The sequence below is a fragment of the Pogona vitticeps genome, chromosome 5 (genome assembly GCF_051106095.1).
Source record: "Pogona vitticeps strain Pit_001003342236 chromosome 5, PviZW2.1, whole genome shotgun sequence".
Classification (NCBI taxonomy): domain Eukaryota; kingdom Metazoa; phylum Chordata; class Lepidosauria; order Squamata; family Agamidae; genus Pogona; species Pogona vitticeps.
The window spans coordinates 4,432,913-4,460,656 of NC_135787.1; the positions used below are offsets into that span (position 1 = coordinate 4,432,913).

The 27,744-nt window shown below is 44.6% G+C and overlaps 1 protein-coding gene across 9 annotated transcripts in view; it reads left to right on the top strand.

Moving 5' to 3' along the window:
• Nucleotides 1-268: 268 nt before the first annotated feature.
• Nucleotides 269-27,744, top strand: part of SLC4A11 (solute carrier family 4 member 11) — a 195,605-nt gene continuing 168,129 nt past the window's right edge. For 4 of the 9 annotated variants that reach the window (XM_073002130.2, XM_073002132.2, XM_073002131.2 and 1 more), the window contains exon 1: nt 751-896. In XM_073002130.2, the coding sequence (XP_072858231.2) occupies nt 839-896 (58 nt within the window). In that variant the 5' untranslated portion in view covers nt 751-838. Of the gene's footprint in view, nt 347-750; nt 897-26,354; nt 27,317-27,744 lie in introns of those variants that run through there. The other 5 variants (XM_073002135.2, XM_078394445.1, XM_073002134.2 and 2 more) reach the window with 5 other exon arrangements.

The following is a 27,744-nucleotide window of genomic DNA, read 5'->3' on the forward strand; positions in this document are numbered from 1 at the left end:
TGACATACCTGTTGGTCAGAGGCCTGCTTTATGGTTTAGGTGGCCAAGCTGCCTGCATCTCTTTCTTGCATTAAAAAAAAAACACCACCACCACCCTAATCATAATTATAGGTCTACCATATTCCTCTCCAACAACTCCTTCTTTCACCCCCCCCCCGACTCACAATCTTTTATAACGAAGGCCATGCAAATATCTCTTTAAAATCCGAAGCCACAACCAGGCTCACCTGTGGCTTTCCAACAAACTCTGTTTGGCTTTTCACAAAGAGCCTCCTCTAACGCCGAGCACCGTATCCCATCTTCCATTTATTGTGACGAATACCCAACATCTGGAGTCGTCCAGCGTGTGAGTATAAATCTCCTGATTTACTCATGGATACAGGGAGGAGGGTGGGAGCGGTTTTAATGAATGCCTTCAAGAACAGACAGACTCCCTTCCTCTGTTGGTTTGAATCTTTCGGCTTGGATTGATCTGCCTTTAGTTGCTGGGCTCCTCGGCTTTAAGGGAATGTCGGCATTTTGTTCTTGGCTTGAATTGAAACCATGCAATCTTAAGGAAGGAAAATGCATTTTAATTTACGGGTTGCATAGGTGTTCATGCGCATATGTGGGTCTAGAGGAACATGATGCTTCCCACATCATCTGGCGCACTGCAAAACTGAGGTTGAACCTTCCCCGGAATGAAACTCAGCCCTTTTGAAGATGCTTCGGAAGGATGCACATCTTAACCAAGTGCATCATTTCCTGCTCCTCCGACTTTTAGAGCATGTAAGGAAAGGCTTGCTTTGTTACTTCCACACCTTATCCTGCATTGCATTGTATTCTGGGGGACAAAAATATGAAGCCTGATCCAGGGAGCAGGGAGAGTGAAAACACCCTTTTGCCTGTACAAAAAGGTAAGCTTTTTGTTTTGAAAAGTCTTTATTGGTAAAAACCTCAAAAACAGGTGGAAGAGTTTTCGGTGAACTGCGCATGCTGAAAGGATGGGAACCGGGGCCAAACAAGGTCAATATGGTCTGTGTTTCTTGACGCGAAGAACTTTTTGTAAGGAAAATGGTGGCCCTTCGCTGGTTAGATGGAGGAAAGGAGGTTGTGAAATGGTCCACTGTGTTGTTGCAAACAAAACAAAACAAACCACACACACTAATTTGGAGTGCTCTGTGCTTATGCTGTGCTTTTAGGCCACACATTGCTCCAGGTCCCGGGGATGACATGTTCTCTGCACAGAACCTGCAAAAGTTTGTTTTTATTTGAACGACAATGCCCAGAAAACCAAGGCATGACTGTCTCCTCTTCAGGCCAGCTTTCTCGGAGCGAAGGGGCTGCCTGAGCAAGGGGGTGGCTTAAATGGATCCTTTGGCGCTGCTTCTGTTTATCATCTCGTATTTGGCTGATCTTTTTTTTTTAAGGGCTTGTATCTCCTTAATTATTCTTACGTTCAAATCTGATCTTTGAGTGACGTCTTTGAGCTGCCTTGGTGCTTTCTGAAGGAGAAAGGCAGAGTAGAGATGTAAATAAATAAACAGCAAGCAAGCAAGCAAGCTGTTTTTCAAACTGCCACTTGAAAACAGTGGCCTGAAAAAAGTAGCATTTCCAAAGCTCTGCTTCTGGAGAGGGGGATTTTGAACATGCCAGCTTTTAAGGCCCGTGTTTTCTGGTAAACCCTTCTGGAGGTTTTCCTGCAGCATGGTGTGAATGCATCTATGTCTGTATACACACCTGTCTAGTCGGGTTTTTAATTCCTTGCTAGCGGCTCCCATTGGGTTCAGGATGGGCAATAAATTCTGGGCTTACTTTTGGAATTTATGCCTGGCCACCTGAGAGTGTTCACCTGCCGCTCTGTGCGCCCCTGGCTTGAATGGCTGGCGAACAATCTACGGGCAGGATTTTGTTTCCAGCTACGGATGACAATGTACTGGTCTACTCTGCAAGGCTGTTGTCTCAGTGTGTTGGTCAAGCTCTTTGCAGCTGTATCCTAACAGCTTTCTCGGTTCTCTATCCCCCCCGAGCCAGCCTCGAAATCTAATGGGATATGTACACGGTTGGCTTCTCAAATCCTCCTCCTCTTTTCCCACCTCTACACATTGCCTGCCAGGGCCTACCTTTTCCCTAGGACAGTTTCTTAGCCACAGGTACACCTTTCCGCCTCTCTCTGTCAACAACATCCATGCTCTGGCATCCATGCAGTATTCAGAAGGCATAGGAGCCTTTCAACGGAAAAATGTGGCAACTAAAGCCGTCTGTGAATAGAGGAGTTGTAGACTTTGAGGAATCTTGAGATAAAATGCTTTCCCATTTTTAAAAAATGCATAAAAAGAACAGGATGATAATAGGCAGATATTGGCCAACAGGTATATGTACAGTATTAGGGTATTTCTGGATCTGTAATAAAAGCCAAACAAGGAATTGAAAATGCTAAAGTCTTTCTTCAAGTTTAAGACTATAGCTATATTCTTCCCCTAATTGGCCTTAAACGATGTCATGATGTCTTTTGCTTTGTCTCGTTGTTATGATGCAGGATGATGGCACATGCCACCTCGTGTTGGTGTTTGCCTTCTTTTGAAATGAAATAGTGCCTGCTGCTAGGATTTTCATATTGCAGACCCAAATCTAAAATGAATATATATATTTTTTCTCCTCCTCTGAATGGAGCAGAACAGCCTTGAATTGGGTTGCAAGCATGCTGATTTTATTTACATCTTTATTTAGGAGGCCGTCCTGCTGAATCCCTTCGGATTTCCTTCCCAATCAGCCTCGGCAGGATTGCAGTTGCCGTCGCCATCTGAGGGCAGGGAACCAACGCCGATTTTCTCTGTGCCCCTTATTTTCCTGGCACGCCCAGGAGGGTGGGGTGCGTGGATGAAGGCAATTCAATGGGTCTCTCACTTTTGTGGGTACAAAAGCAAAGGGGGAGACCCGTTTTGGGGTAGCTCTGGCTTCAGAAGATGAGGGGAGGGTTTAACCGAGATGAGAATGTAAGCCACTCTGCATTTAGCTGGGGAGAGAAACCAATTTACAAGTATGTATGAACATGATCTTGCTTCTGTTTGTCTTGAAAGGGAACATAATACAGTAGAACCTCCTTATCTGTTGAATCGGTATCCGCTGATTCACTTATCCATGGTCTAAAAATATTAAAAGTCCATATATATATGGACTTTAATATATATATTGATGAAGTTACTAGAACTGGCTACTAGAGGGAGCCAGAGAACAAGATACAGTACAGTATTTATAAAATTTGCTGTAGAAATAGATTTCCGGGATGTAATTACCAGAACAAGCCACTAGTTGGAGCCACAGACCATGCTTACAGTATGTGTAGGGTTCACTACGGTATTATACAGTGGTGCTTCGCTTAACGACGATAATCCATTCCAGGAATATAGCCGTTAATTGAAAACATTGTAAAGCGAAATAAAAAACCCCATTGAAAGGCATTGAAACCTGTTCAATGCATTCCAATGGGGTAAAAACTCACCGTCCAGCGAAGATCCTCCATACAGTGGCCATTTTCGCTGCCTGTATAGTGAGGAATCCGTCTCTAAACACAGCGGGGAGCCATTTTAATTACCTGGTGGCCATTTTGAAACTGCCGATCAGCTGCTAGAAAAACATTGTTTTGTGAAGAATCGGTTCCCGAAGCAGGGAACCAATAATCACAAAGCGAAATTCCCCCATTTAGACCATTGTTTTGCGATCGCAAAAAGATCATCGTAAAGTGGATTCGTCGCAATGCGGGGCAATCGTAAAGCGAGGCACCACTGTCATAGTGTTCCGTGTCTTGGAACTGATCCCCCGCATAATCACCATTGCACGGTTTGGGGTACCTAATGGTTTACAAATGTTCTTGTTTGGTCCTCCTAACAATCCTGCGAGGTGGGCTACAAGTGAGATAGCATGCATGAATCCCTTCCTGCCTCCACATGCTGCACAACTCTGTGTTGCTCCTGCGTTCACCGTCCTCGGTATTAAAGCCCCTGAATAGCAGAAACTCTGGGATGTTTTTTTTAAAAATGTTTGTGTCTGTGAAATGTCCTTGCTGCATTTTTTTGAGAACCTAACGCTTGGAAAAAAAAAATCAAAGTTCTGAAAAGTGTCTTACCTGCTCCTTAAAATCTGTGTCCGTTCCAAGTGTTTTACTGTTCCCGTACGTTTCTGGATCGCTTTCCGATCACTGGTAAGTTTGATGTGTGTTCAGACGCATTACTCCCATCTGGGAGCCCCCACGGGGGAAACTCAACCAATCTGTATTTTTTTTTAGAGGAGCATTCTGGATTTCAAACACCAGGAAAACATGATGTTTGCTCATAGCATATAAGGCTCTTAAATGACAAGGAAATGAGCAATTAGGGCCCAACGAGTCTGATTTTGTAGGCAGCAAAGGAGACAGGCCTTTTAATGTAAAGCTGTCTCCTGTGTCTACCCTGCAGCCAGTATAATCATATCTGCCTCGTTAGGCTTTATCGTAATGAATACCCGCCCAAACGATTGCCGTGTAAACCTATAGCGGCTCCTGGATCAACTGGCAGGAGAAATCAAGCCCCTTCTTTTCTCGAATTTGTGGTTGGTTTTCACTGGAGCCAGCCGATGTCCCGAATCTTTATCTGGTTATAATGACCCTCTTCCAAAGAGGTGGTCAGTTTGCCAGAAATTGCCGGCGGGCACGGGGCGGGCGAGAGGGAAAGAAGCGAAGGACAAAATGTGGTGGCACCTTGCAGACGAATAGATGGCCTTCGTTGTGAGATTTTTGTGGTGCAAAATCAAGTTTTGTGTCTAAAGAAGTGGATTCTAATCCCAGAAAGGGCTTGCCGCAATAAATCTGCTGGTCTTCACGGTGGTGCAATTTTTTTCCTACCCTCTGCTTTTTTTTCTTGCTCTCTCTCCCTAGTGGTATTTATTTTGTTGTTCGTTTTGCCTTTACATTTGTCAACACCATGATAAGAATTACATTTCATTGTGACGATGGCAAATGTTTGCAGCTTTCCTCTGAGGGGTGTTTCCCAACATGTTGGGTTACAAAGCAGATTGTACCTGAGGGTTTTTTTTTAAAAAAATATGGTTTTGAATGATGATTTAAAGTTTTTTAAAAATGATTTTTGATTGAAATTGTTTTTTAAAAATCTAAATTTTAACACATTTAAATTGTGGTTTAAATCAAACCCACCCTGTGGCTAAGAAACAGGGAGCTTGAAATCTGTCATCTTCCTCTTCAGGCAGGCTTTCGCACAGCGACTGGCTATCTTATTGTAAAATTTTAAATCTAAGACTTGTAGAATTTGTTTTTGATATTTGTATACTTACTGTTCTTAGCTTTTAAACAGTGTCCTTTTAACAATACAAGCTACCTGTGGTCCTTTTAAGGAGAAAGGTAGGGTTACAATATTTTAAATACTGTATATACTTGAGTATAAGCCTAGTTTTTCAGCACAATTGTGGTCTACCCTTCTCTTCCTCTAAGGGGCGCCCTGGGACTATGCTGCAGTTTGCCCAAGGCCACCCAGGCTGGCTCTCCTCGCCGGAGACCCATTGGGAGAATCGAACTCCCAACCTCTGGCTCTGCAGCCACAGAACGAAACCACCGAGCGATCCCGCCAGCTTTAGAAAAACCCTATTTATTAATAAAAGTAGCACCCCAGTGCAATTGTTGGAAGCTTTCCTCCAGATACTGTACCACTGAAATTCAAGCGAGTGGGCTGCAATTAAAAACAAGGTTTCAGACGGGTGGGCGGAAATAGGATTTCATGTTTGCTGCTTCGTGGCCTGACCTAATTAGCATTTAAAGAATGACGTTTAAGTCACTACAGGGTCTCCGCACTGCTTGCTGAAAGAGCTGTGTACTATGTGATGTACCCTTTACACAATCCTTGTCTTTAAAAAAAATCACCTAGTTCTTCCTAATTGTTTTTTGTGTTATTGTCTTTGTGAAAGGGGAAAAAAATACCAGCAATTAAGGAAATGTTTGCGTACGGCCTGCAAAGATAAAAAGAGTTGCCTTGGTGAATGTTTTTGAATCGATGATCATGCATGGAGAGGAATGTGAGAAAAACCTTCACATTGGTTTGGGGTTCCTCTAAATTCCTCCTGGTCCGTTTGTCTCGGTTGGGTGTTCTTCTAAACTGTCTGCGTTTCTTACTTAGGCAAAAAAGGTAAAGGTTCCCCTTGACAATTTTTGTCCAGTCGTGTTCGACTCTAGGGGATGGTGCTCATCCCCATTTCCCAGCCATAGAGCCAGCGTTTTGTCCGAAGACAATCTTCCGTGGTCACAAGGCCAGTGCGACTTAGACACGGAACGCTGTTACCTTCCCACCGAGGTGGTCCCTATTTATCTACTTGCATTTGCATGCTTTCGAACCGCTAGGTTGGCGGGAGCTGGGACAAGCGACAGGAGCTCACTCCGTCGCATGGATTTGATCTTACGACGGCTGGTCTTCTGACCCTGCAGCACAGAGGCTTTTGTGGTTTAGCCCGCAGCACCACCATGTCCCTTTTTACTTAGGCAAAACTCAGTAGCAATTCTAATGTATTCACGAAGGCTTTCACGGCCGGAATCTGATGGTTGTTGTGGGTTTTTCGGGCTCTTTGGCCATGTTCTGAAGGTGGTTCTTCCTAACGTTTCGCCCATCGCTGTGGTCGGCATCTTCAGAGGACAGGAGTCAGAACTCTGACTGTGCTCTGATGCAGTTAGTAGGATAGCTGAGTATTTTGTGGGATAGCTGAGTATCCCACAAACTGTGCCAAAGCACAGACAGAGTGCTGTCCTCTGAAGATCTGCTCTGATTGGCACGGCAGGAACTTTTCATCCTTCCTGTGGTTGCAGATTGGCTTGCTTTGGTTTCTTCCGGGAGGAAAGGTGAGCTTTTTGGAAAAGAGGAAGACCAAATATGAGACAGACCGACTCCCTAAAGAAGCCGCAGGTTTCCGTTTGCAAGAGCTGAGCAGGGTGCATTGAAGACAGGGTCTTTTTGAGATTTCTCATTCTTCATACAGGCACCATCATGAGACTGAGGCTGTCACACATCATGAGAAGAGAAGACCAGCTGGACACAAGACAGTAAATCTCGGAAAAGCTGAAGGCAGCAGGAAAAAGAGGAGGACCAAATACGAGATGGATTGACTCCCACAGACTGCAGTTTGCAAGAGCTGAGCAGGGCGGCTGGGGACAGGACATTTCTGAGATGGCTCATTCATGGGGTCACCATGAGTCAAAGGTCACTTGATGGCTCAATCTTCGGAGGAAATGTCAAGACGGAAAGAGTTCCTTTTTTGGGCCAAGGGCTTCTGGCTGATGGACTCTTCGAGTTCTATTCCTGAAAAAGGAACTTCTCCAAGCTACAGACCAACGTCGTCAGGTGGACCATCATCAATCTTAGGTTGGGTTACGAGAAATTGGATCAATGAACCTTTCCTAGCCGCTACTCCGAAGCTCACTGCTTCCTTTGAAATTCAGCTTTGAGCGTGGCGGCTCCTCTTCTTCATGATGAATGCGTTGCCTGGGTAGATCCTCGGTGTCGTCCCTCCCACGCGTGAAGGATGAATTGCGCAGCTTCAGTTTTGTGTCAGGCTTTTTGTTACAACGGTCCTAAAGAAAAATGTGTCGTTTCTCGTTGTGTACGAGAATTGAGGACAAGAAATAATTCATAGGTGAACAACGTCCCTATACTGTAATTACAGTTTCGAAATGAATCATGGTGAGCAGGTGAAATCACTCAGAAGTGGTGGTGAATCTTTACATTTAGAGAAATTTGTTTAAATACTTCCATTAAGCCATTTATAAATAAATCAACAAATATTTGTAACTATGGCTTGCCCAGAAATATATATTTTTTGTTCCTGAAGCCATCTAGAAGGAGAGGTCATTGGAGTGACCTGAGGAAGGAAACGTTTAAGAATTGCGGACAATGTCTGTGTTTGGCCCGGCCCTTAATTTTTTTTTCCTGATGATGAACCCTGGAGTTCCTTTAATTGGAGCTGGGTGATCAAGCAAGGACCTGAGTTTGCAACTTTTATAAAACACACAAACACACACACCGATGGAAGTGTTTACTGTCCTCTGGGAAACGACTCCAGATTGCCTGGTTTGATCTTACACACAGTGTTGTTATTTCTTGAGATTCTCTCCTTCCGGCGCCCTGCTGCTCAAGTATTAATCGTTTCTGGAAGGGATGCAGAAAAAGAATGGCAGGAATCTTCCATCAAATGCAGTTCTGGGTAAACAACCAGCTGGAGCAGAGGGAAAACAGAGCTAGCCTCCATCCACCCATGCGGTCGCCTGTTTCGTTTGCTTTTAGTGAAACACGCCAGATATGTAACCGTCTTGGGGACGTGCGCATTTTGAACGACGCACAAAGCCTGGCTTTCGACTTGAGGGTTTCCAACGATACCAGATCCAGCGCTCTCTCAATGGGAGCCCCGTTTCCCTAGGGAAGGCATGGGTGACTCAACCGTTTCCTCAATTCTCTCTGCTTTCCTTCCTAGCTCTTATTTCTTTATCAATATCAGGACTTTACAGCTGTTGCGTTCTCAAAGTAGGAGGAAAGCCATGGGACTCCTGTCAACTGGATTGGAAGGTGTGCTTTGTCTAGCCGGAGGGCCCAGGGATCGAGTCCAGCCGCCATCTCATTTGTATTGATTTCTAATTCTGGGACCCCAGTACTTGAGAGACTTCAATGAATTCATGATCCTTCTAGCCCTAGTCTTTTCTCTTTAAAGAGAGAGGGAGAAATCTAAAAGTTGAAATAAGGCTGACGGGCGTCTCCTGCTTTTTACAAAGGGTCTTTGAGTGAAATCAGTCCTGACTGCTGACTCCAGTTTTGGGGGTGCTGTTAATCCATTCTGGGTTTTAATCTGCACTTTACAGGTGCTGGATCTGTCCCAGACAGACTTGGGCAGTCTTGCAAAGTGCGAAGTAAAACCCGAAGTGGACTTCGCAACCCCTGAAACTGGAGTCCTTGTCTACCCTCAGGTGTAAAGCAATTCTGGAAGAAATGAACCGCCTTCTCATTTGAGGAGCTTCTGTACACAGTGGTTTGGACACGACTTGGCAGTGGTGGCAAGCCCTAGGAGGGCAAGGAATGGGGAATCCAGCACAACTAGATGAGGACCAGAAAGGAAACCATCACCTTTGAGGCAGCCTACGAGGAGTGTGTTCCGAGTCTCTGTGTCTCCGTCTTTTAGTATCCTGAAGAAAAATGGGTCAAAATCCAATAAGATGGGGAAGATCTAGAGCTCTGAGGGGCCATTTAAATAGCCCAGGTGATCCTCCAAGGATCAATATCGGTCAATGCAAAGTGAGACAGAAGTTATTAAAAAAGGAGAGAGTTTCTCAATTTGGGGGGGGGGGGAAGCCCACCAACTACAATTATAGGTGTCAAAGAAACACATTTTTGACCAAAACAAGGTGTGGAGACATGCTTTGTTCCTATGGAGATTTGTACTCCTTTAGTTTTTGAGGTGTCTGTCTGTCTGTCTGTCTGTCTAAAAATAGCTTTGGGGGGTACAGGGTTCTTGAAACAACTGAGTCAGAACTACATGCAGTTGCCCACGCTTTGCCCAATTCCCACATTCATTTTACGTCACTAAGAACCTGAGCGCCTAGTTTTTAAATTGGCCAGAAACCTATTGCCTTTCATGTAAGATTTGTATAACTTGCTACAGTTAATTGCAGCTATTGAATGAGGTCCCGGAGTGTGTGCCTGAGCTGCGTGCTTGGACATGCGCCAGGTTGCCCACGCCGAGCGGAGCTGGGCACCTCATTAGTTAGATACAGGGGCCTACATGAGTTATGCAGATCTTTCAAAAACACCACTAGGCGTCCATCCAGTCAGCTTGAAGTATTCCTTTAGGACTGGAAAGTGACTCATTACAGGTAACTACATCCCCCGTCCAATTTAGCCTTAGCCCCTCCCATGTCCATCTTTTCGATGAAAACATGGTTTATAAATGGCTAGCAACCAACTCTGGCTTGGTCTAGAAAAAAGACCATCGGTCTTCTGCTGTGCATCTGATTCAGAATAGGGAAAAGTTTATTTGGGAGGGGACTGTGATCCACAGAAGGACAGATCCTGAAGCTGAGGCTCCAATACTTTGGGCATCTCATGAGAAGAGAAGACTCCCTGGAAAAGACCCTGATGTTGGGAAAGTGTGAAGGCAAGAGGAGAAGGAGACGACAGAGGACGAGATGGCTGGACAGGGTCATCGAAGCAATCAACATGAATTTGACCCAACTCCGGGAGGCAGCAGAAGACAGGAGGGCCTGTCTTCCACAAAGAGTCGGACACGACTTAACGACTAAACAACAACAATTATCCACAGATTCCCCTATCCGTTAGGGTGGATGCCCCTGCTAGCTGGGGAATTCCGGGAGCTGTGCCTCTCATCTCAGCACCGGCAAAAGTAACTTTGATTTAATTCCTCAACGAGGACGTTGCCTGTGGCCAGCATGGACTAGACGATCTATAATTCCCACAGGCTATCGTGTGTGCCGTAACTGTGATGTGGTCTTGTTACTAATGAAGTAAAGAAACTCACCCTTCTGTTGCCGTTGAGTTAGTCTTTGATTTTAATTCAGAGATAGTTAAGATATGAGATAGGCGCTGGGTGTCCTGCATCTTGAATAATCACCCTTTAAGGATTTTGCTCTGTTTCCACATCTTTCTCCATACATTGAAGCCTCAAACAGACCCTCAGCCAGCTGACCTGCTCTTAGTGGAGACGCGGGGGTATGCTTTTTCAATTATTATTTTAAAGTGTGACGTCGGGAGTGGAGTGGAGTGATTAATGCGCCCAATAACCACCTTGTTTATTCAATTGATGCTTTAATTGAAAGCCCTTGATGGAGAGATTTGCAGTTAGTAACAGTCATTGATTTTTCGAGAATGACGAAGTGTTAAACTCGGCTTTGGCAGGCAGATGGCAAGCGGAGCAACCTATGCAGGGTGACTCATTGCAAGAGGTGAGCTCCCTTTCAGGGTGATGGCTCTGCCTTAGGAACAACATTTCCATCGCCGTTAGTAGAATAAGATATTAAGTTCCATGCAGATATCAAAGGAAGCTGCCTTACACCGGGGTCAGGCCATTGGCCCATGAAATGGATCGGCCACCCAGATTCTAGGACTTGGAGGCTTCCTCGTGTTTCTTGGTGGTCTCCCATCCAAGTACTAACCCAGGTTGAGCCTGCTTAGCTTCCAAAGGTAGACATATGCTGGGGTGGATGTCTGAGTCTCCATCTGGCCCCAATGGAGAGTCCAAGAGAGAATTCCTGGCGTATTTATTGTGTAAGAGTTCCTCAGTTTGGGAAAGATGAGATGCCATCCATGCAGTCAGACATATGTGCCATTAACCCGAGTGAAACATCAAGCTGCTATTTTTTTATTTTTATTTTTTTGCAAAATGAGGCTACCTCATCCGCTTGAGTGTTCCTCAAGATCCGACTTATTGTTCCTCAATTTTCAGAGACTTCAAACTGAGCTTTTTAAAAGTACTCTAGTACCTTAAACAATTGGGAGGAAAGCGATGATTGGGAGGAAAGTTATAATTGGGAGGAAAGCGATGATTGAGAGGAAAGCGATAACAAATCTTGACAGCATCTTAGAAAGCAGAGACCTCACCTTGCCGACAAATGTCCGCATAGTCAAAGCTATGGTTTTTCTTGTCGTGTTGTATGGAAGTGAGAGCTGGACCATAAAGAAAGCAGACCGCTGAAGAATGGATGCCTTTGAATTGTGGTGCTGGAGGAGACTCTTGAGAGTCCCCTGGACTGCAAGGAGAACAAACCTATCAGTTCTAAAGGAAATCAACCCTGAGTGCTCACTGGAAGGACAGATCCTGAAGCTGAGGCTCCAATCCTTTGGCCATCTCATGAGAAGAGAAGACTCCCTGGAAAAGGCCCTGATGTTGGGAAAGTGTGAAGGCAAGAGGAGAAAGGGACGACAGAGGATGAGATGGCTGGACAGTGTCTGCGAAGCAACCAACATGAATTTGACACAGCTCCGGGAGGCAGTGGAAGATAGGAGGGCGTGGCGTGCTCTGGTCCATGGGGTCACGAAGAGTCGGACATGACTAAACGACTAAACAACAACGACCTTAAACAAGCGGTTTTCAGAGTAAAAGCATATTTTGTAATAATTTGCTCGGGCCGGAATCCTATTGGCGGTTTGCACGTGTGGAAGTCAAATAGCACAAAGTCGTGGTGGCAAATTGCCACTAATTCATGAGTCACCAGCTGCATTCCAGAAACATGCCTGACCTCTTGTTAATTAGTAGCAATTCAGAAGTGCCATTTACCTAAACTTATATACACATAGAAGTCATCAATAGGGTTCTGACCTATGTCTCTGTGTTACCTTCCTGAAATGCATTCACAATGACTCCCAATCCCTTGGTTAAATGTTTTGGATTCAAACAGTGGTGGATAGAATAGAACAGGCATCCTCCTTCTAAAATTCCTTCATTATAATTTTGTTATGAACTGTGGGCAGCAAATAATGTCAGAGAAATGACATACCTGACGTGGTTGGTGTGAAGATAGGAGAGAAGGAGGAAAGCCCTCTGTGTTGCCTTGGGCTTATTGAAAAATGGATGGAAGTGGAACAATTAATGAATTAATGAATGACTGAAAGGTCTAAAAGAACCACTGGTGTCTGCTTGAACGATAGTAGGATGGCTTTAAACAGAACACATCAGTTTCATGGAGCTATCGAGTTGATATCTAAGTCCATCAATGTCCAATTCATTGATTAGTAGGTGTATTAACTATTTAAATCAATGCATCTCAAATGTAAAAGGTTCCCTCCTTCTACCCTGAGCTAGGTCTGCAAATTAGGGCCTGCCCAAGACATTTTACCGCCTGAGTCGCAGCCACCTGTGGCACCTCCATTCCTAAAATCTTGATGCACCATGACTTGGGCCAGAGAAGTTGGACTCGCACCTGGGACAGGAGCTCTTAGAAACAACTCTTCCTGTTTGTGGTGGTGGACAGCCGATTTTACAAAGTTACTTGTCTACATAGCGTTTTTCCCCCAATGCTTGCCCCGTGGACTTGCTTGAGGCAGCTGCCTCATTCTGCCTAGTTTGGACCGGACCAGCGGTGTAGGTATGTGTTCAGAGACCTCTTTCTGCCTCTCTTGTTTGTTTATTTGGAGAGTGAGTATTGCATGATGTTCAACCGTTAGCACTGTGGATACTGGTGGTTCCCAACCTTGGGTCCCCGGATGTTCTTGGACTACAAATCTTATGGGGAAAGAGGTCACGTGTTGGATCATGTGGGGTACAGTCTAGTGGGGGCTGTTTCCCGAGGGCAGGCGCTCCAGCCTGACCCCGACCCATAACCAAGCTGCACGTTTACAGTCCGGTGGCTGGGCTCCTCTTTTTCTGAAGCTGGTCTTAAATGGTTCCCGGAAGGACCGAGGAGTCACTTCGAGGGAGATCGTTCCTGTTAAAAATCACTCTGGTGGCATCAGATACAACCCTTCCTTTGTTCGTCTCCTGTCACGTTTTGGGGTTGTGTGATGAAAAAAATATTTAGCCAACTGCAAATGCTTGAGTAGCTGGCTGTTCATAATATCTAAAAAATATTAATTTGTTCAACCAGCAGCCAAAGCTGTCACTCTTAGACATAATGTGGGAATGTTCGTGATGGCGAGATCCATAAAGTTATTTATTTATTTTTTATAAAGTATTGAAGGAATGGTTGTTATGCCGAAGTGCTTAAAATGAAAGAATGGCTGTTAAGCTATAATGTTGTTTACGTTGTAGGATTGTTGAGACTCAGCAGATCATCTTCTTGGCTTTCTTCCAGAGGCTTAGGGCAAGTCTAACAAGTTCCAGTATTTACTCCTCTCTCTCTCTCTCTCTCTCTCTCTCTCTCTCTCTCTCTCTCTCTCTCTCTCTCTCTTTGTGTGTGTTTCTGTGTGTCTCTCTCTGTGTGTGTGTGTGAGAATCACAGCGAGATTAAAGCAACAGAGCAACTCTGAAAGAGGAAAGCCAGCTTGTTGATTCAGAGTCAAAGCTGGGCGGGATGTCAGAGTCTTGCATTTCAGATGAATGCTTTCTAGAGTAGACCTCCCAGTGACCACAGCGGAGCGGGGCTCTGGGTACAGCAATGTTGTGAAAACTCTCATCTACAAATTCTGTTTAATTGTTTTCCTCTTGGAACCGCCTCTAACTGGATATTGCGATCATTCTAGACTTAGGCAGGCCTTTGCTTGCTTACGTGTAGGACTAGATTTGTGGTGGGGAAGCCAGGGACATGAGAACCCCCCCCAACCCAAAGCTCTCCTCTGAAGAGGCGCTTACAGATTTGACAAAACGTGCTTACAGATCGCTCAAGACCAGGAGGGTTTGATGTATCCGAGTTCACCATCACGGATCCTTTGGGGCTGAACGGGCTTCCGCTCCAAGGCATTTGCCCTCAAAACACAAGATCCAGTCGATAAATCAGGGTCTACCAGGCTCTAGAATGCTGGTTGGATAGCTCAGTAGTTTAGTTTATCTGGGTTGGGAGTTCGATTCCCCACTGTGCCTCCTGGGTAAGTGAAGAGCTTCGTCCTTCCTGCTAAAACCACTGTTTTCCTTATATTTACCATCCTTAAATAATAGTTTCTTCTGTTGTTTCAGAAGATAATGTTGGGTGCTTGCTCTCCCCTGTGATTAAAGAACGTTGACACCCAATAACCAACTGGTTGGTAGAACTGCTCACAGCAGGCGACCGACTTTGGGCTAAACAGAAGATGGAATGAAACAACATGGGCTCCTGGTGATAAGGGACGGGTGGCCAAAATGGATGGCGCTGCATTCTCTCTCCGCAGCATTAGGAGCAGCGCCAATACTGTATCTGAGTAATCCTCGGAGTAAACAACACAGGGATTAAACTGAAATGAGGACAAATCAGGACACTCAGCCTTAACTGAGTGGAGCAGCACATACATTTCTGCAGAAAGTCTTGTGCTTAATCTCTAGCCTGGGCAGGTAGAGGGTGAGGATCCTGCCAGAACCTCTGCAGAGCCACTGCTAATATTCATTGGCGGTCACTTGATGAAGATCATAGCATTTTAAGACCAATGCAGCACATATAATACATTGCCATGTCATTCAGTAATTGACCCATAACTGCAGATCCATTACAGATGATAATAATCATCTTAGAACTGGAGAGCCGGAAGGGACTTTATGGATCATGGAGCCCAATCCCTTCTCAAGGAGGACCCGTGGGGGAATCAAACTCCCAACCGCTGGCGCCGTAGCCAGAGGCCTAAACCACGGAGCTCTCCAACATTTATTTATTTTTTTGGCCAGGATTCCACGGGCAGAAATCATGGTGGTATGTGAGAGTATAAAGGAGACAGAGGTAGTCAACCTGTTCTTCCTTCTGGTGGAAATCTGGAATGGGTGGCAAATCTGGGCAGCGGGGTCAAGACCACACCGGTTGGCTGTTCCCTGGAAGCGACGCTGGAGAACTGAGTGGCTTGCCAGCCTGACCTTTCCATCCAGCTACCCAAAGAGAAATTAACTCTCTATTCGCCTTTCCCATTGTTTGGGCGTAACAGAATTTTTCTAAACCCCCAATTCCTGAAAGGCCTGTCATCCTCAACCTGGTGCTTTCCAAATACAGAGGTGCCTCGTTTTGCTATTGTCCCGCATTACGACACATCTGTTTAATGATGATCTTTTTGCAATTGCAATTGCAAAACGATGGTCTAAATGGGGGAATTTCACTTTGCAATGATCGGTTCCCTGCTTCGGGAGCCGATTCCTCGCAAAACGTTTTTCTAACAGCTGATCGGCGGTTTCAAAATGGCCACCGGGTAATTAAAATGGCTCCCCGCTGTGTTTAGGGATGGATTCCTCGCTATACAGGCAGCGAAAATGGCCGCCGTACAGAGGATCTTCGCTGGACGGTGAGTTTTTACCCCATTGGAATGCACTGAATGGGTTCCAATGTGTTTCAATAAGGTTTTTTTCGCTTTACGATGTTTTCGCTTAACGGCGATTTTCCTGGAACGGATTATCGTCATTAAGCGAGGCACCACTGTATCCCAGACTGCAGTTCATAGAGTGGGAATTGTCACTGGAAGCCTCTGAAGGGCAGCAGCTTTGCTTGATTGTTAATTTTTTCCCATTAACTATCCTTTCATGGCAATCAGGAATACAAGTGTGTGGATGATCTTGGTCTCAGTTACACCTCCTTACACTTGATGATCTTTTCAAGTTCGTTCATTGCAGCCCTTCCGAGTCTCACTCTTTTTCTGATTTCTTGGCTGCTGTCTTATTTTTACTTTTTCACTTGAATGCTGAAACCAGTCCAGGATGTACAGCACGCATCTGGTCAAAGCAGAGTTGTTGTTTCTTTGCTGATCCTAAGGAAGGGCACCCTGTGCCATGTGCTCTGCTGGCTTGTGCTATTTCATTGTTCCCACTGGAGAGAAAATTGTTTCTGTGACACCAGGACGGAAACAAACACTGCCGAGTTAGGGCCCTTACTTCTTTCTGAAGAAAGCACCATGCAAACTAGGAGGAATTCAGCTCTTAATGACAATTTTAGGGAACACATTGGGAGCTTTAATGTGTTAGAACCTTTAATACGTTGCAATTTTGCACTGCACACTCCAGCGGTCTCAGGCAGTAAATAAAAGTGACACGAGGGCTGGAGGGTTGCTGCGTGAATTTCAGACAGTGACAGCCTGTTAGTGAGAAATATCATAATTAATGCTGTTCATTTGTGTCAAGCTGCGTTGCATTAGCTGCTCAGATAACTTGGCGAAGACGAGTATGATGCAAATGATACAAGCAGAAAACCATTATCCTGTCTCCGGAGACAGGAAGATCATGATCTCTGATAGAGATGGACACGAACTGCAGAGTTTGTTGGTTTGTGCCGGTTCATCTTTTTGAAAAACAGGTGTTTGGCGCTTCTCTGCACCGCCTCCTCTGGCAGGCGACCACTCAGAGGCAGCAGCCAGATGGAGGTGGGCAGGGAAGTTGGCGTGCTGCTCTTGAGTGGGCATCTGCCAGGGGAGGCAGGGCTGGGAAGCAAAAAAAACACTCATTCGTCCAAAGGATGAACTGGCACAAACCGCCAAACTGACAATTCCTGCCCATCTCTAAACCCTGATTTTCGGTGTCCTGTTCTCAGACATTGTTTAAATCCCCATACAGTGGTGCCCCGCATAGCAACAATAATCCGTTCTGGAAAAATCGTCGCTATGTGGATTCGTCGCTATACGGAACAAAAAAAGCCCATAAGAATGCATTAAAACACATTTAATGCGTTCCTATGGGAAAAAAACTCACTGTTATGCGAAAATCCTCCATACGGCCACCATTTCCACTGCCCAGTAAGTGAGGAATCGGCGCAAAAACACAGCGGGTGGCCATTTTCTTTACCCGGTGGCCATTTTGGAACCGCCGATCAGCTGTTCTAAAAACATCACTATGCGAAAATTGGTAAGCGAAACAGCTTACCGATCATCGCAAAGTGATGTTTTACCATTTAAAACATTGCAATGTGATCGATTTTGCAATCGCAAAAACTTAATCGCTATGCGGATTCGTCGTTAAACGGGGCGCCCGTTATGCGGGGCACCACTGTATTGTACTTCTGAGTAGGCATCTGCCAGAGGAGGCAGGGCGGAAAAGCACTAAACACTTGTTCACCCAAAGGATAAACTGGCACGAACCGCCAATTCCTGCCCATCTTTAAACCCTGATCTTTGGTGTCCTGTCCCCAGACTCCACTGTTTAAAGCCCCGTATTGTACCCTAATCAACAACCTGATGAAACTAGAACCCTCCATAGAAAGGCATTAAGAATGTATTTTCTAAAAAAACAAATCTTTCTGCTAAAGAGGATGGTGTTCGTTTTCTGTTCCCGGAACGTGGCAACTGGCACATCCCCTTGCATTTTGCACAGAAGTACTGTAATTCTATTCAGGGTTTTAATCTCCTTTAGGAACCCACCGCTATTTCAGGCTACGAAATCGTTTGTTTGCCTACCAGCGTTGCCAATCCTGTTTAAAATGATATGGGTGAATGAATGTTCTTCACCTGAAACCATACAAAGCCCTACTAGTATGTAGCCGTACTGGTTCTGAGAAGTTCCCCTGCAGGAGCAGCCAACAACCTGTCTCTTTTTTTTTAAAAAAAGGTGGGTTTGTGTTATGATGGAAATTGTGGATAACATGTGTGAAACAACTGGGAAATCTTTCTCTCCCTACCCCTTCCCAAAAGTGCTCATATTGGCTTTTAATTTCTGGAAGTCTGGATTTTAAAACGAAACTGAACTGAAGCGTAGGTTGGAGCAGAAGGTGGTCTTCAGCCATTTAGACCCACTTCAACTTGTGGTTTGAGACAGTGGTTCCCATCCATGGGTAAAGAATCATAGAATATGATGTCTGTACACCAGAGTACAGACAGAGTTCCTACTCCAGTCCTCTGAAGATGCCCATGGCCACAGAGACTGGCAAAACATTAGGAAGAACAACCTTCAGAACACGGCCAAGGAGCCCGGAAAATGCACAACAAGTGCCGTCAAGTTGCTTCTTCTGACATCTCCAACATGTCCTCCCCTCAGCTGCCCTGCTCAAGCTGTTGTAAACTCAAGCCCTGTGGCTTCCTTTAGGGAATGTGTCCATCTCGTATTGGGTCTTCCTCTTTTCCTGCTGCCTTCCACTTTTCCCAGCAGGATTGTCTTTTTCAGGAAAATCTTGCCTCCTCATGAGGTGTCCAAAGTAGAACAGCCTCCATTTCAACATTTTGGCCTCCAGAGAGCGTTCAGGCTTGATTTGATCTAGGACCCACTCCCCCTTGTTCGTCTTTCTGGCACTCCAGGGTACCGACAAAGCTTGTAACGTAGATATTGTATGTAGATTGTGTGTCTTCGATGGGTTGAGTGGTTTCAACTCTAATTGCCAACCAGCTCTTTCTCTTTCCCTTTCTTTCCGGCTCAGCGAAGCGCTCTGTCTCTCGTTTTTCACCGTTAACTTGCGTCAGTTTGTTTCATAATGAGGGAGGTCAGCGCTGTATGCTCGGAGAACCCTTCCCGCCACATAAATTTATCTTCAGAAACCAATCCATTTTGTTTCGTTGGTTGTGTCTGGAAGAAATCCACCGTGCCTTTGTGGCTTTGCTTTCTGAGGGCGAAGCTTCGTCCATTTGCTGTGTTTCTCCGTGTTTAGTAGCGATGTTAAAAAGTCATTTATTTATTTATTTATTTATTTATTTATTTATTTATTTATTTATTTATTTATTTATTTACTTACTTACTTACTTACTTACTTACTTACTTACTTACTTACTTACTTACTTACTTACTTATTTGATTTATACGCCGCTCTGTTAGTGCAAGCCCTACCCTGCAGTCTGGGTTTCACTATGTTCCTTCATGCTGCATCTCCATTCCTGTTTCATCTTTTGTTTGTATGGAGTTGAGATTAGACATGGGGGGCGAATATAACAACGAAACGCGATATTCAGCAAATATTGCTGATTCGTCAGATATTCGTTGCTTCGTATTTTTGAGGTCCAGAGACTCCCCCGACAAATATGAAGCAACAAATATAACCCATTTTTTATTCGTCCCTTCGTCTACCCCATCTGCTTATGCCCCTGTGAATCAGCTGTTCCTCGGAGGCATAAGCAGTGAGGGGTCTTCCCTTCAGGCAACTTGCTAAAACCTGCCCAAAGGGAATCCCCCCCCCACTGTTTACAAAGTTCGCTTTGCTTAGGTTTCCCCTGTCTTTCTATGCATCTGCGGCATTGACAGGGGAAGCCTGACCAAGAGAATACAGTGGACCTTCGACTTACAGACGGCTCGACTTACAGACTTTTCGAGTTACAGACTTCTCTGGCCGCAAAATTTAGATTCGTCTTGCAGCCGGAGAATCGACTTACAGACCAGAAAAAAACCAAAATGGAACAAAAATATAATAAAAACCGCTGGTTATGGGATTAATCGGTTTTCAATGCATTGTAGGTCAATGGAGATTCGACCTACAGACATTTCGACTTGCAGCCACCGTTCCAATACGGATTAATTCCGTAAGTAGAGGGTCCACTGTATTTGGGTCCCACTTCCTTTGTCTTTCTATGCTCCCCCGAGCGTAGGAGGAGGAGGGAAGCCTGATGGAAGCAATCCCCCACCCCTGCTGTCTGTGCAAAGATGGGGGGGGGAGACTCACCTCAGTCAGGCTTGCCCAAAGGCTGCTCCTTGCAAAAGCTAGGCTGCCAGAACTGAAACCCTGGTTCCAGCAATTCTGTTTCTGCGGAAGCTGCCATAGAGCAGAAGGAGGCAGCTGGGTAGGTAAGGAGCAGTTGGAAGGGGCTTCCGGCAGCCTCTAGGGGCCGGGGCTTTTTGGGGGGGAGATAGCCCCAAGGACTGTCTAAAAAACAAAAATGACCCGACGAACCAACGAATTGATTTGTGGTCGGGCCACTAGGGGAACAATTGAGAATTCGTCTACACGACAGAGTTGTAACACTCTGACACCAGGTTAACAGCGATGGCTCCATCTTGTGGAATCCTATGGGGATGGTCTTAGAATTCCAGGAAGGAATGTCAGCCCCTCCCCAAATGACAAACTTGAATTCTTGTTAGAAGTAAAAAAAAGTGACAAAGCTTAAGGCTGTAGTAATGCACACCATGAGAAGATTCAATGGGGGAAAAAACCCAATAATGTCAGGTAAAGTTGAAGGCAGCAGGAAAAAAGGGAAAAAATCATGTGATACACTGTTTCCCCAAAATTAAGACCTAACCTGAAAATAAGCCCTAGTATGATTTTCAGGATGCTCATAATATAAGCCCTAACCCAAAAATAAGCCCCAGTTAAGTGAAACCTCCACCCTTGTGCAGCAACGAGAAGAAGATGACATGACTGTATTTGAATATAAATTTTTGTACATGAAAATAATAAATAAAACATCTCCTGAAAATAAGCCCTAATGCATTTTTGGAGCAAAAATTAATATAAGACCCTGTCTTATTTTGAGGGAAACACGGTAATATGCAAAATTTTGGAAGAATTCCTGCTCTGACAGGAATTTTCTCTTGTAATAACATCCTATATGGGACCTACAGTTTAGCAATTTTAAAAACAAAACTATAGTTCCAGGGAATCTATCAGCCAGAGCAATTGAAATGTTACGGCCTTTTAATTTTCATCTGATTCTGTGGCACCTCAGGCAACTATGCTAAGAAAAGACATTATGTAGAAAGGGCCTTCGGGATCTTATCAGTTTGAAGAAATACTCTCTGTTCTGCAGATTTTCCAAAGAAGCTCATTGGAAATCTGCTTCTGCTGTTTAAAATAAATGTTTTTATTTTAAAATCAGGACTTACCTTGCAGAGCCGCTTTAGCTCAAAACAAAGAAAATAATAAATATTAATAATAATAATCTGCATAGAATTTGTCACATGTAGGAATGACTGAACTTAGACCCTAAAGTCTGACCGGCAATGAATGTACACCAGAGGTTTTGCTGTTGAGCATTGGCCAGATGTGTCTCATCATAGGCATCCTTCAGTCTCGAGAGACTATGGTAACGTGCTCTGTATGGAGGACTTCGACGCTGTATGCAAAGCTGGAGAGTCCTCTCCAGAGCACGAAGCCTGGGTAAAATAATATGGAGGATAAGCTGTTGCCCAACCAGCAAATCCCCCCTCTTCTCGTCGCTGACATAGTCCAATGGAAAGGCAAGAGCCAATACAACTGGTTCCAGCAACGTTGCAGGAGTTGACAGAACAACACGAACTGCCTCTGGGACTCCGGCTTTTCCATCAGTGGATGTAGCCACAAGGCAGTGGAGGTTTGGAATTAGAGTGTTCCTTCTCCTAGATGGGCTGCTTTCCAGGGCTGACGAGCCCCACCGACCTGGTGTCTAAACAGAGCAGATCTATTTAAGGCTTTTGATGGTCCATCTTAACTCAGCCACCAGCTCATTCAACAACCCCATTTCTGCTCTGCTTGCAGGCTCATGGGCTCTGTTGTTGAACTGGGTGGGATCCCAAAGACCACCTAGTCCAGGCCCCAGACAACACCAAAAGGACAGTTTTTTTTCTGTACCCAAAAGTTCGCTGGGAGATGGGAGCCTCAGCCATCCCAGGTTCTTGATGCGGTACTGAGTCCCCAAGTGAGGCGATCGGATTTGATTGGTAATACGTCACTCCGTTATGACCTCATTTCCCCCCCCCAAAAAAGAGAGTGAGAAAAGAATGTACGTCGTTTAGATTTGTTTGTTTGTCATACTCGTATAGCGTGCTGTATTGTATAGCACACTACGTTAGTTGCAGTGTGTTACTTTGAAGAACAAAATTCCAACGTCCACATGTGGCCATATACAGGTATTAGGCTAACCAAAAGCATGTCTTATTTGGGCATCTTTATTTAGTTTGCCTAAAACCTGTGGAAACAAGTTGCTGTCATTTAACAATAAAGCAACAAGAAAGGGATTGACACACGTGGGTCAGGCTCCTGTCTTACTGCGTTTGAGAACGCTATTTAAGCAGGGACCCAGGCCCCTCCTTGATCATATGGGTTTCTTGGTTTAAATAGGTGCTACCTGGAACCTCCGCTCGTGTCTCAGAGACTGCAATGTAACACTCCACCAGCATTCAACAAGATTCTGGTCATGGATTTGGGAAAGAATCTTGTGATACTTGAGAGACTAGCCTATTTCCGAGGGCCGAACTAGACCATGCAATTAGAAGGAGGGTTCCGTTGACAGAAAGCAAAACTTCTTTATTTCAAGAGGACCTTGCGCCGATCTTCCTTTGGCGAATTAGCCTGCTTTTCTTTTTGCAATGCGCCAGTGGGGAGACAGCCCAGCGCCATTTACATGTCCGATATGTCCATGCATGTGGTGCTGGAAGATTTGCATGCTTGAAGGAATAACGCAAGAGGATAAAAAACTCATTTGTATTGACACGTGCTCCCTGAGAACTGACAGAACAGCTTGGGAAATTGTCGGTCACAACCCCTTTCTGGGCTGCTTTCGGGAAGGGAGCTCCTGTTTCTTTCATTTCTGACGTGGCGTGAGAAACTCTCATATAGTTATTTCCCTGAATGTAAGATCTGTGTTTGAACTCAATAGCTGTGTTCTTATTTTCTAGGATAGGTAAAGGTAAAGATTCCCCTTGACATTTAGTCCACTCGTGTCCGACTCTACGGCTCAGTGCTCATCCCCGTCTCCAAGCCGTAGAGCCAGCTTTTGTCCGAATACAGTTTCCGTGGTCACGTGGCCAGTGCGACTAGACACAGAACGCCGTTACCTTCCCATCAAGATGGTAACTATTTATCTACTTGCATTTTTACATGCTTTCGAACTGTTAGGTTGGCTGGAGCTGGGACAAGCGACGGGATTCGATCTTACGACGGCTGGTCTTCCAACCCTGCAGCACAGAGGCTTCTGCGGTTTAACCCGCAGCGACACCACGACCCACATTTTCTAGGATAAAGAGGCAAATAAGACTACATTGAATGTCTTCCTTCCATCTTCCTGCTTCTTCTTTGAAATGCAGATGGCTTCCCTATATAACAGTGCTCTGGGCAAGAGGAACCATACTGGCCTCTAATAGCTTTGATGCACCAAGTAGCATGGCAACAAATTTGTAGGCGACAGATTTCAAAGGAAACCATGCCTTCTCAGAGTTCAGCTTTAGGTTGATTTGCACAAAAGAGAGATTGTTCTCTTAGAGAAGTGGGTGGGGGTCTTTGAACTCCAAAAGACCACTTTCTTCAGTCTGTACCGAAATAGTTCATCTGCTCAACTGCAGATATTCAGGCGTCGCTTACAGTCATGTGGCCTCCAGACACGAAGGTCCTTCATGAGATGAGTTTTGGTAGATCCGGAAGATGGGGTCTGGGATGCTAAGCTGTAGTAAGCCCTGTGTGTGGAGAAAGAGGCGCCTGGCTCTTTGAGAAGAAGGTGTTGAGGAAATGTAGGCGTTTCTTGTATTTGGTGTTTGCTGTGAAACAAGAGGATGCCATAATTCTAGAACTAGACAGAGGTAAGGTGAAAGGATACCCAAAGCTTGGAAGACATTGCAAGTAATAACTTTACTCCTGACCTGCTACTTTGGCTGATAAAAATGATGTTCCTTTTATCTTTTATCTTTTATTGTATTGAATTTTAATTGTTGTAAGCCGCCCAGAGACCTCTGGGTAGTGTGGGCGGCATATAAATCAATCAAACAAACAAACAAATAAACAAACAAATAAATAAATAGTAAACATAGTATCATTTTTTTCCTCTTTTTTTTACTGCAACAAGCAACGTTTACTCTTTTTACTGGGATCAGAAGAGACCTATTTCTTTAATAAACTAAGATGCAAAGATATTTACAGCCATACTGGCCAAGAGAATGAATATTCTTATTATTAAATATATAAAACTAAATCAAAGTGGTTTTATGACAAGTAAACCAAGGTCAAATTTGACTAGGAGAGTTTTAACCATAACAAATGTTACAAATGGGCAAAAGGGGAAGGTGGGAACAATTACATTCCGTGTTTTTAAGGCTTTTGATTGTGTGGAATGGCCAGCATTATAATGATAATGAAACCTTATGTTTTGGGGTCAGAGTTAAAGACATAGTAAATCAATTATATTCTGATAACACAGTGTTAGTAAAGGACAGAGCAACAGAACAGATAACCCTTGGCCATCAGACAAGGATGTTCCTGGGTCTTTAGGTAGGCCTTCCCTCGTTGTTGTTGTTGTTTAGTCATCAAGTCGTGTCCAACTCTTCGTGATCCCATGGACCAGAGCATGCCAGGCCCTCCTGTCTTCCACCGCCTCCTGGAGTTGTGTCAGATTCATGTTGGTCGCTTTGGTGACACTGTCTAACCATCTCATCCTCTGTCGTCCCCTTCTCCTCTTGCCTTCACATTTTCCCAACATCAGGGTCTTTTCCAGGGAGTCTTCTCTTCTCATGAGATGGCCAAAGGATTGGAGCCTCCGCTTCAGGATCTGTCCTTCCAGTGAGCATTTTCCTCTGTTTTTGGCTTGTTTTGGTCTTTTTATTGATGATTTGAATTTCATTGCCTTTTTTGGACTGTAAACCACCCAGAGTAAGTTCATCTAGATGGGCGGTGTAAAAGCCAAATAAATAAATAAATTCCCCAGTTCTGTTTATACTGATTGTAGAATTATTTGCGAGTACTATCATTTGTTTGTGTGTTTATTTCAATTTCCACCCTGTTCATCTAGAGACAAAGTTGCTCCTCTGGGTGGCTTACAACCAGGACATCAACACAGACATAAAATCAATAAACCGTTTAAATTAAAGCTTCAAATTAAAAAAAAAACCCTCCCGAGCCCAACTCTATAAGAAAGTTTTAACCAAGACAACAGATAGTGGTGAAACCATAGCAATCAACCCATAAACAGTGGTTCGTCAAAAAAGTTGCTGAGCCTGTGATTAAACTGGGGTTAAGACTGGGAGAGAGTCCACAACGTGGCAACCACCACGGAGAAGATGTACTGTATTTTTCGCACCATAAGACACACTTTTCCCCCACAAAACAGAGGGATGGAAAGTCTTATGGAGCGAAGAAAACATTATATTTTCCTGTTTTCTTCTCCTTAAAAATTGGTGCGTCTTATGGAAAGGTGCGTCTTATGGAGCGAAAAATACGGTAATTCTTGGCTGTAGATTTTCGGGCCTCCCTTGTGATCGTCACCGGTAATGTCATGACTATGAAGGTGGAGCTGGGATGTTATACCTAAATTATAATAGGAAAGATGGGGTAATTTGTGGTATAGGTTGGAAAGATAAAGTAAAGTTTATTTATTGATCATACTTTATTAACAATAGAAAATCCCTTGATGGCTATGGATAGGGTAAAATCATTTAGGTTAATATTCCATTGTCATCTTCAATATAAACTTATCCAACAAACCTGTTCAAATGTTTTGGGGAGATATGTGATCTGAAACTGGTTGCTAAATTGCCTGATGATAGCAAACCTTGCTCTCCAAGTATTTCCTCATATATATCCAATTTGTGTGTGTGTGTGTGTGTGTGTGTGTGTGTGTGTGTGTGTGTGTGTGTGTGTGTGTTTCTTAAAAAGATTTGGGACATTGCTTTTATGAGGGAAACTGATTATATAAGAGTGAACTGCCTGTTTGAAAATAGGCTTTGTAGAGAGATGCAGCATCTTTGTGACATTTTGGAACCGGAAGCGTGGGGATAGCATTTTCCCACGTTCGTTCTTCATTTTCAAATTACAACATATCCCGGAAAAGTTACTTTCTTTGAACGACTAAAATTACCCAATCGGTCCCTCGTTCAGCTGGCTGTGGGAATCTTTCCCATCTCTGAGATTATCTATTGCTGTAAATGTATGCATTTCTTATTCAGCGGATTGCAAAATTTTAATGGGGCGGGGGAGGAAGACAGAAGATCTAAAAGCAAGCAACGTTGCCCCAAATATATCATCATCACGGCTGTCACAAGGATCAGTGACATGTCAACTGTCGCAGCTTCCTGCAGGATTGCACCCCCCCCCCCCCCGCTGTTTAGAAGAACACACAAGGGCTTTCTGTTTGATTATTTTGCATTTCGACCCCAACATGTTTTAAACCAGGACCGAGTAAAAGGTAGAAAAAGGGTTGAACGCATTTGGAATGACTGTCAAAGTCCCTCAGTTAGACTGCCTAGGTGTGCGTGTGTGCACAAACACATCGGTTTTTCTCCCTTGTCTTCTGGATGTCAAAAAATCATTGGCGTGGAATAGCAGAACCAAGATCTTAATGTGTTAGATAATAAGACTAGCGTTTAGTCCCTGAAGCTTGAACGGCATTAGCCTGTGCGGGTCTGAGGCTGGTGCTTAAAATCTGTAGCGTGTGCAAGGAAAGACACAGGAAGGTTTTCTCTGTGGGTCCGTACAATCTGAGTGAGCACTGCAAGTTGTTCTTCTTGTTGTTAATTGCCTTTCGACCCACTTCTTCTGTTTGCTGTCTGCTCCCTCCAGCCTGTCACCCAACGTTTAAAGGCTGCGAGGGAGAGATAAAAGGCCTGCCCGTCCCAGTCCTGTCTTGAAGACTTCTCAAAGCTGCATCCTGGGTTTCCTGAGTCTTGTTTATATTCGATGTGCCTTCAGCGAAATGGGCTCGTCGGCACGTGGGGTGGCCGGGCTTTTCCACGCATCCGCTGATAAGGAGCCTGTGGGTGATGCTTGGTCCCCTGTTTTCCGCAGAAGATGGCTTTCCACATTAGCCCGTCTCTTCTTCCCTTGATTGTTTTTCCTCCTTCTTCTGTCTGGGAAAAATTGCTGCGCTCAATAGCTTTCGGTGCTGCCTGACAATGTTCGTGAAAATACCAGGTAAAGTTAAATCCATTCTGTGCCTTGAGCATCCTCTGTTATCTGTCTGTGTGTATCTGTGTGTGCTTGTATGTGTGCGTTAATTTAAGCAACAGGATCGCAAAAAATCGTATTTGTGAGCGGGTGCATCGGTAACAACGAACGTACTAGATCAGGGTGCAGTATTCCTCCCAAGGCGAAGGTTTAATTAGGGAAATGGTTAGGCTGTGGCTTCTCGCATAAGGATGCTTATTTTTCCAAACAAGGCTCAAACAGCCTTGTTGTTATGTCCACTTTTCCAGCCGGGCACCTGCCTCCCTGCATTTTATGTTTAATGAGAGGAAGTGTCGGACAGTGAGCATCCTTAGCTTTCTATTATCCCTCGTTACACTGGAGCACTTTTTAAAAATAGCTTGCCTTCCTTATCTAGGGAAGGATGCCTCTGGCCA